The 10630-nt window shown below is 40.3% G+C and overlaps 1 protein-coding gene across 1 annotated transcript in view; it reads left to right on the forward strand.

Moving 5' to 3' along the window:
- The first annotated feature begins 939 nt into the window (after positions 1-939).
- The window catches only part of SOCS2 (suppressor of cytokine signaling 2), a 59246-nt gene continuing 49555 nt past the window's right edge, over positions 940-10630 (forward strand). The window contains exons 1-2 of the mRNA XM_082255434.1: positions 940-974; positions 3627-3898. Of these exons, the coding sequence (XP_082111560.1) occupies positions 943-974; positions 3627-3898 (304 nt within the window). The 5' untranslated portion in view covers positions 940-942. The remainder of the gene's footprint in view (positions 975-3626; positions 3899-10630) is intronic.

The following is a 10630-nucleotide window of genomic DNA, read 5'->3' on the forward strand; positions in this document are numbered from 1 at the left end:
ATATATATACTGTATATCCACTAATTGAGTGAGTCACTCCTCTTGTTTCTGTGTAATGTCACGGTGGGCTCCCAATCATCCACCAATAGAAAGAAGAGAAGAGAAGGGACACGATCTCCAATGTAAAAGTTTACTGAATAGTATTCTCCATACAATATGTGAAAATAAGCAGCAACTGTACAGTTTTGAGCACAGCATGTTCTTCATCAAGCTCTGTGTATAAAATCTATTTTAGAATAAGTTAGCAATAGTGTGTGTATACTTTTTAAAAATAGTAAATTAGTAATAGTAGTAATTTTATAATCCAGAGAGTATTGTCTATATATAATATATATATATATATATATATATATATATATATATATATATATATAGACAATACTCTCTGTATTATAAAGTTACTACTATTACTAATTTAATATTTTTAAAAAGTATACACACACTATTGCTAACTTATTATACTATACAATACTATACATTTTGAGTCTAGGTTGGATCGTCTTTCTATATAGGCCCTGAGAGTAGATTATTATAGCAGAGTAGCCCAGTGTGGAGATATTTAGAAGTATGAAATGACCGGTGCACTTACCGCACACACAGGCAGTAGTAGGGAAGAAGGGTGCACAGTCCGTATAGCGATCCCACCGCCGAGCCGCACAGGATAAATGGCTCGCTGCTGCCTGCACTTCCTAGAAGCGGACAGAGGTGGCAGCAGAGAGGCGGTGAAGCAGTTCTTGGTCACGTGAGTGGATTCCTGGAAAGTTCCTGGAAAGCGGCCTTTGTATTTACCAGATATGGGGAGGGAGAGCCCGGCGAGGAGATTAGGGAGGGGGGAGCCGCACACAAGGAGCGATGGCTGGTGGGGTGGGGGTGAAGTCAGGATCCCCGGTCACAAGTCTCATACAAACAATCGTTCCATGGAGCTCCGCTCTCTGCCGGGACATGGAGCCGGGACCACGACTGAGCCCCGCAAGGTGTGTGTGACATCTTCCATGTCTGGGGGCCGCTTGTGACACCTACCGGGAGAAGGTGAGATCGGGGGAGGGGGCGATCCGGGACACACTCACATCCTAGTCTATGGACATGGACGATGACAGCGGCCGATCTGTGTGTGCATTCCTAGACAGCATGGGGGGCAGAGGATGTACTCTACACCTGTATACCACGGGCACCATCGGACGATCTACATCGGGATCATCATTCCAGACAATCTCACCTTTTATAGAGATCTGATCGTTCTGCATAAGTCTTTATCCATCCCATCCTCCTAGACATAACGAGATCTTCGACATATCATGATCTACTTAGCACGATCGGATGAATATAGAGATCAGTTGACTGATATAGAGGTCTGTGTAGGACGATTGGAGTGACATTGTAATCTGTAAAGGAGTATATGGGTCCATATAGATTACGATGGCGCTCCGATTGTCCTGCACCGATCTCCATATCGGTCAACAGATCTCTATATTCATCCGATCGTGCTAAGTAGATCTTCATATGGAGGAAGATATCGTACTACAGAGATCTATATATCCATCTGCTCGTCCCAGACAGACCTTTGTATTACTTATGTATAGAACTGTGTCCCTATGATGATCCCATACAGACCTTTATCTGGGTGAATATATATTTATATCCATCTGATCGTCCAGGATAGATTTTTTTTTATATATACAGATGACCAGACCTTTATGTCGGTGGGTTCCTCCTAAATGGCTCCTTCTATGCGATCAATCTGATTGTAGTAGGCAGATGTGTGAATATTCCTTCCAGACAGATCTCTCTGGCTGTCTGATTGTCCTAGATAGAACTGGTACGTGTCCTTGTGATGATCCACACAGATCTTTAGCTGGGTGAATATATATATATATATATATATATATATATATATATATATATATATATATATATATATATATATATGTGTGTGTGTGTGTGTGTGTATGTATGTATGTATGTATGTATGTATGTATGTATATATATATATATATATATATATATATATATACACACAATCTCCTTCTGATTGTCCAGGATACGCAGGTAAACAAACCTTTATGTCAGTATGATCCTCCTGGATGGCTCCATTATGTGATCAATCCGATCGTACTAGACAGATGTGTGAATAATCCTCCCAGACAGATCTCTCTTGCTGTCTGATTGTCCCATATAGAACTGTGTCCCAATGATGATCCCACACTGATCTTTATCTGGGTGAAACTATATTTATATCCATCTGATCGTCTAGGATAGATCTTTATACAGGTGACCAGACCTTTATGTTGGTGGGTTCCTCCTAAATGTCTCCTTTATAGGTAATCAATCTGATCATACTAGACAGATGTGTAAATAATCCTCCCAGACAGATCTCTCTCACTGTCTGATTTTCCTAGATAGAACTGTGTCCCTATGATGATCCCACACTGATCTTTATCTGGGTGAATATATAGAAATATCCATCTGATCGTCCAGGATAGATCTTTATACAGGTAAACAAACCTTTATGTCAGTATGATCCTCCTGGATGGCTCCATTATATGTGATCAATCTGATTATACTAGACAGATGTGTGAATAATCCTCCCAGACAGACCTCTCTTGCTGTCTGCTTGTCCTATATAGAACTGTGTCCCTATGATGATCCCATACAGATCTTTATCTGGGTGAATATATATTTATATCCATCTGATCGTCCAGGATAGATCTTTATACAGGTGAAGAGACCTTTATGTTAATATGATTGTTCAAGATGGATCCTTGGTAGGGATAGATAGATAGATAGATAGATAGATAGATAGATAGATATATATATCTATCTCTATGTCTCAATCTGATCATGCTAGACAGATGTGTATATGTGAATAATCCTCCCAGACAGACCTCTCTCTCTCTCTCTCTCTCTCTCTCTCTCTCTCTCTCTCTCTCTGTCTGATCATCCTAGATAGAACCATGTGTCCTTCTGATGATCCCAGACATCTTTATCTTGGTGAATATATCATTATATCCATCTGATCGTCCAGAATAGATCTTTATACAGGTGCAGAGACCTTTTATGTCCTAGATGGCACCTTTTTATATAGATGACCAATCTGTTCATACTAGACAGATGTGTATATGTGAGTTATCCTCCCAGACAGCTCTATCTAGGATAATCAGACGGAAAGGTCTGTGTCCCTCCCTCTGATCCCAGGCAGAATTTTATGTGGGTGACTATATATTTCGATCGGTCTGATGGTTCCCATTTGACAGTCCTGTATAGGCGAATAAAACGTTTGATGGGTATATACAAATATTCGTGCCAGACAGCCTGTTCTATCCATCTAATCATGCTGCAGGTTGCTGTACCTATCTCATGCAGGTAGGTGTTCAGTGTGGGAAGGAGGCGATCAGATGTAGATTAGGTGATGTGAGGTCAGTGTGCTGGTCAGATCAGTGTTAACCCCCCCACATACACTGTATATGTAGAACACCCCAGTGCACCCTCAGTATGGTGATTGTCAACGTTTGTCCCCCTATACCGCCTACTGTCGCCACATCGGACCATGAGATCAGTATTGGGAAAGGGGGTTGTCCTCTCCCTTTCAGGGCTCATCATCCTAATCCATCCCACTTGTTGCTTTCCAGGAAGGAAGAAGATCTAGCCGGGGATCCCTCGGACCATGATCACCTGCAGCGGGCAGTAGAGGTGGGCTCCAACCAACCACACACAGTCCGTCCTGATCACCTGACTGCAGGGAGACTAGCTACCTGTCCAATGACCCTCCGATCGCCCGATACCACTGACAGCGCAAGCACCATAGAGAACGGGGAGAACGAATCATCGCCGGGGGGCAGCGAGGAGAGCCCGGCTGGGGAGGACCGTATTGCCTCCTCCATGGTGGAGCTCCGGAGGTCAGGTCAGTTCACTCACACCATAGAGATTGCTACTACTACCATTGTGTTCTCCTGTCAGTATTGGTGTCTGTAGAATTGCACATGGCAGGTCAACCCTGCACTGATCTCATAATACAATAACTGCCCGATTGACTGCAAAGACATGACTCTGATGAATAAAACTACATGTATGGGGTCATCTAGAACAGTGGTCCTCAGGGCCCACTAACAGGCCAGGTTTGCAAGATAACTGATATACATCCCAGGTGATATCATTTGCTGCTCAGTGATTGCAGTACTCTAGTCTGCATCTCTGCAAGGTAATACTTAAAATCTGGCCTGTTAGTGAGCCCTGAGGACCGGAGTTGAGGACCACTGATCTAGAAGAATGAGTCTCGCATCACTTTAGGAAGATGTGCAAACAAAAAAATAAAAGTGGGCTTGGTCTACTAAAACTTAATAAATCCTGGAAGCCGATTGGTTGTCAAAGCTTAATTGAATGAGCTGGAGCTAGAAGCGAGTTGGCTACCATGCACAGCTGCACTGGATTGTGCACTCTCCAGTTTCAGTAAATCAACCCCAATGTGTGTGTATAATAAAAATACACAAATGTATTTTTTGTGGGCGGACATCACCAGCAGCTACTGTTGTAATCTAGGGAGCATTATTTATTGCTCCTATTAAAGACTAATCCTGCAACTTCAGGAATCCCTCCTGTGGAATGTTCTATTTTCACCTAATTGGATCAGTGTTAATTTTGGCAGCAAATTTCAATTTAGTTTTAGTCTTATGGCTGGAATACACGGGCCGAATATCGCCCGATCATTCAACCACCGACTTATGAAAAAGTGTTCCTTGGTCGAAAACGTTGCCAACATACACAGGCCGAATATCGCCCGACCGCGTTTGACCGCCGACCATCGAAACAGTGCATGTGTGATGATGTTCTACAGATTTTAAATGAACGACCTTAACACCAACGTATAGAATATCGTTCGTTCGCAAACGAGACGACAGAATTTTTCGTTTTTTTTCAAACGGGATTTTTCGTTCACAATATCGATATCCGTTACTGATGGCTGGGCATTAACGAGTAGAATATATCGGCCGATCCTTCGTTGAACGGAAATTTTCGGCCGATTTTCTTATCGTGTATTCCGGCCATTAGTCTTGGGACTAAAATGGCATTTTAGTTTTAGTCTCATTTTAGTCTTCTGCAAGTGATTTAGTTTTAGTCGTATTTAGTCAACTAAAACTCCAGTACATTTTAGTAATCTATAATCCAATGGGTGTAGTTCAATTTTAATTTGTAATGCATTATTTAAGCATTTCTCTACAATTTCCAAACTCATTATATACTACTGCTGGTCCTGGAGTGAAAAATCTAATATGTTATTATTTATGGTATTAAGCTTTGAGCATGCACCAGTGTTAATTTTGGCAGCAAATTTCGATTTAGTTTTAGTTATAGTCTTTTGACTAAAATGCCATTTTAGTTTTAGGCGTATCTTAGTCTCATCTGAATTGTTTTAGTTTTAGTCGACTAAAATTGTGTTAATTTAGTCGACTAAAACATTTTAGTCGTCGGAATTAACACTGAATTGGATACACTTTGATTGTGCAGTGCACCAATGCATTACCTTTTGTATAGAATGCAAGCACCATTCTTCTTTTTTTTTTTTTGCGCAGTCGTAGCTCTAGATCCAGTAATGTTGCAATCATTAGGCAGATGTGATCAGATGGATCTCAGCAGGTAACGGTTAAAGGGAAGGCGATCACTGTTTCAGAACGTAGAGGCTCTGGTTCCTGCCCTTGCTGGCAGTCTAGAAATCACCAGTCATCGTAATGCTGTCAGACATCCTTATTATCCCTGGGACTTGCAGGGGGGGGGGGGGGGGGGTCTGAGGAATGATGACGGCATCTAGAAATAAAATCAGTGCTGAGATAAAATGTTAAGTTCCTGCGCTGTGACGCGGCTTGCAGTTGTCACTTTGGAAGAAGCTGGTTTTCTCCTGCCCATGTCAGATGAGGTCTGATCTGTCATAACAGAGCTTTTGTGAGAAATCCAATTTGTTTCCTTTGTCACTGGCTGATCCTGAACAAAGGCGTGCACGCGCCGTCCTCTATCCATTCTACAGCTGGCTCTACACCCAGCACTACATCAGTAGGAATAGTTTAAATCTGCTAGTCGGGGGTTTAGGAGATTTCTTTTTTTTGTCATTTCCGTTATCCTAAATGTCATCTGCATGTTGGTTTTTGCTGTGTTTTATATAATTTTTAATAGATATTTAATTTATACTGCATTATACAGTGCTTCTGCCTCCTGGGATATTTAATATGCTAACATTAAAAACAAATTAATAATGCATACTCTTTCCATATGCATATTTAACAATGTCCGCAGGATCAAAATGTACAATAAATGGGTTTAGATCTGTGAATCTATTGGCAAATAAAAGTGTCCTTTCCCCTATACAAAATTACTATTCGCTGTCTAGCAAGCACCAGAAGAAATAAAACCCTAGTTGGCTCCATTTTGTAGTTTTCCACCCCCCCCCCCCCCCATTGCTAGTCACGTGACCTATGCCGTGGCACTGCTCTTAGGAACTTTTCAATCACAATGTTGACTTGATGACTCCACAGTTTTTGTCCCTCCAAGAAGCTGTTGGCGTCCTGTTGGCATAGTAACCGTTAAACATTGGTGGGCCATATTGTCTGTGCAGGCTTGCTTGTTACAGCAGTGTAACATAAGCAGTTTGTTAAAGGGGAAATCATGGCGTCCCATGAGACAATGTGCTATATATACTGTATATTCTAAAAGTTTAACCCTTTCGCTGCCAGGCCCTGTGCTCCACTTTTAAACTTAGCTGGCCAGGCCATTTTTGAAATAAATATATATATATATATATATATATATATACCTGTGTGTATGTATGTATGTATGTATGTGTGTATATATATATATATATATATATATATATATATATATATATATATATATATATATATATATATATATAATATATATATATAATTTTTTTTTTTTTTCTTCTTTTTTTTGCTTTATTTTTCCCTTACAGCTTTCAGAGTTTGGTAAAGGCCCCCCCCAAACCATATATTTTCTGACGCACATGACCAGTCGAATACAAACAAGGTGCTACTGATTTTTAGGGGCACAATTATATTTGTGCAAATGTTTATCAAAACAATATTTTTGCTAAAAAATACACTAAAATCATTATTATCCGATTTAAAAAAAAAAAAAGCACATTTTGCAAAATTCTTACTAAATACAAAAGCTAACCTGTATTGAGTTATTAAATAACCACTATTTGTAAATTCTAGATTGCGCCTTTTTGTGAAATGGTGAAAATCGAAAATACGCAGAAATGGAGATATCCAAATTCCAATCTAGAGGTTTTCAGTGTTCTCTTACAACTTTCAGAGTTTATTTAAGACTCCCCCCCCCCCCCCCCCCCCCCCAAATCCATATATTTTATGAAATCAGTGCTGGGGGTGAAGGGGAATAGGAAAGGAGAGTGGGGGGAGTAGGTATAGGTGAAAGAGGGCGGGAGGTGGAGAGTTTGTGGACAGGGAAGCGGCAGCATTGGGGGGAGCAGTCACATTTTGGGATAACTCAGGTAAAGAATTGTTCAGTCTGCTGAACAATTCTGTTAGAAGTTCATAGTCATTAAAGTGGCCATGTGTTTATAGGAGAGGGAGAAATGAGGACCTGGCCAGCTGCAAACAGTGATTTAGGGCGTTACGGACCTTGCAGTAAAAGGGTTAGAAATCTGTTATGCTATTTAGTTTATGACTTCGATTTTCCCCATTACGGATAATAAACAAGGATATTGGGGGAGATTTACTGAAACTGGAGCTTGCAAAATATAGTGCAGCTCTACATAGAAACCAATCCGCTTCCAGGTTTTATTGTCAAAGCTTAACCACTTCTGGACCGGAAGGATTTGCCCCCCTTAATAACCAGGCCATTTTTTTTTTTACGATTCGGCACTGCGTTTCTTTAACAGACAATTGCGCAGTCGTGCGACGCTGTAGCTAAATAAAATTTATGTCCTTTTTTCCCGCAAATAGTTTTCTTTTGTTGGTATTCGATCACCTCTGCGATTTTTGTTTTATAGCGCAAAAAATAAAAGCGTGACAATTATAAAAAGAAAACAATATTTTTCACATTCTGCTATATAATATTCCCCAAAAAAATGTAAAAATCAAATTTTTTTTTTTTTTTTAAGGCCCCTTTCACACTTGTGCGACTTGATTTGGGACTGCAAAATCGCATGACAAGTCGTTCTCCATTATTTCCAATGAGTACCATTCATATCTTCAAAGTAGTCCCTGCACTACTTTGGCACGATTTTGAAGCGTTTTAAGGCCCAAGACATTCAAGCCCAGTCAAAAGCGCGGCAACAAAGTCACGGTAAAATTGTGCGACTTTGAAGTCGCACAAGTGTGAAAGGGGCCTAAAATTTTTAGGCCAATTTGTTGTCTGCTACATATTTTTGGTAAAAAAAAATTGCAATAATCGTATTTTGATTGGTTTGCGCACCAATTGCGTCTACTAACTACGGGAAAGATATGTCATTTTTATTTATTTTTTTACTAGTAAAGGCGGCGATCTGCGATTTTTAGCGTTACTGCGACATTGCGGCGCACAAATTGGACCCCTAACTGACATTTTTGACAATTTTGGGGGAAACAGTGACATTAATACAGTAATCAGTGCTAAGAATATGCACTGTTACTGTAATAATGACACTTGCAGGGAAGGGGTTAATCCGGGGGCGATCAAAGGGTTAAATGTGTACCTAGGGGCGTGTTTCTAACTGTATGGGGGTTGGACTTGTGAAATGACCATAGAGACATGTGATCCCTATATAGAAGGATCACAGGAGCTCTGTGATCGTTCCAGAGAGAAGAACGGTAAGCTGTGTTTAAGTCAACCCAAGTGGGCATTCAAGTTGACCATTTTAGACCGCCTCGAAGTGCAGCCAAACCCGTTTGATAGCTAATTGAAGTGCTTTATTGCTATAGCGTATCTCCACTTGTGCGAAATATAAAGGCGTAAAGCCCATGAAGTGACCTTCTACCAATTGTTGTTTCTTATTGGAAGGAATGTTCCTATTTTATTTTTATGTCCTGGTTGTTTAGCACAGAGCTCTGTATAATGTTCATGCGTCACCTATTTCTTAAGGGAAAAAATGACTTTTGTTCATAGACCTTGCCATGTATATCCGGTTCCAGCTGAACCTTGGGCATATAAAGGTGACCCTTGCTGGCAAAGATAATCTAGAGTTCTTGAATTGTGTAAAACGGCATGCAATTTGAGATGTTAGAACTATCAAGGGGTCTTCTAGAATATCTCCTCTAGTGTATGTTTTGCTGACCTTGAGAAATGCTTCACTATATATGTATGTATTCCATTCCTATTGTTTGCATCCTGCAGTTTTATCACTCTAGTGGCATTGAAACAGTCAGAATGCTACAAGAGAGCAAAATCTTACTCAACATCTTGACTGAAGCTTTCTAAGGGAAAACAAAAATAAAATGCTTATAGGTATGTGTATACAGTAATTAAAGCGAAAAAAAAAAAAAAAAGGTAGGTGTGTGTGTGTATGTATGTGTATATATATATATATATATATATATATATATATATATATATATATATATATATATATATTATATTATATTGCTGGAACTGGGTTGGACCCCCTTTTTTTTGCCTTCAGAACTGCCTTAATTCTTGGTGACATAGATTCAACAAGGTGTTGGAAACAGTTCTCAAGAGATTTTCGTTCATATTAACTTGATGGCATCACGCACTACCTCCAGATTTGTCGGCTGAACATTCATGATATGAATCTCTTGTTCCACCACATTCCAAAGGTGCTCTCTTGGATTGAGATTTGGTGACTGTGGAGGCCATTGGGGTACAGTGAACTCCTTGCCATCCCTAATGCCCTGTACACACGTTCCGATAATCGTACGACAAAACTCGCTTTCGACCTGATCTCACGATAATCTGATCGTTGGTACACAGCTTTCGACAGCTGATCACGACAGTTGGTCCAACAAAATCCGAAGGGACAAACAGGAAAACTTCTGTCGTACGACATCATCTCGAACGATAATCGTTTCGTCAGTACAGTAGACGTATATACATCACTTCCGATACGTAGCTACGAAAAATACACTTGGTCAGTGAATTGCACAAAGAAAATCTGATGGTTTGTACGCAGAGATTTTAGTAACATGCAACAATTTACGAAACATTAGTTGTACGATTATCTGAACGTGTGTACGGGGCATAAGAAACCAGTGGTAAGATGATTTGAGCTTTGTCATGGTGCATTATCCTGCTGGAAGGAGTCATCAGAAGATGGGTACACTGTAGTCCTAAAGGGATGAACCTGGTCCGCAACCATATTCAGGTAGGCCATAGCATTGAAACAATGCTCAAGTGTGCAAAGAAAGTATCCCCCACACCATTACACCACCACCACCACCACCACCACCACCACCACCACCGGGCTGAACCGTCGATACAAGGCAGGATGGATCCATGCTTTCATGTTTATGCCAAATTCTGACCCTAACATTTGATTGTCTCAGCCTGGTCTGAGGAGTCTCGATTTCAGCTATATGTGTGTATATATAATATAATATAAAATAATAATTATATAGTGGTGGGATTCAGCCGGTTCCATAGGACCGGTTGCTAACTTTCTGCAAGT

The sequence above is a fragment of the Pelophylax lessonae genome (assembly GCF_965119305.1).
Source record: "Pelophylax lessonae genome assembly, chromosome: 4".
NCBI lineage: Eukaryota > Metazoa > Chordata > Amphibia > Anura > Ranidae > Pelophylax > Pelophylax lessonae.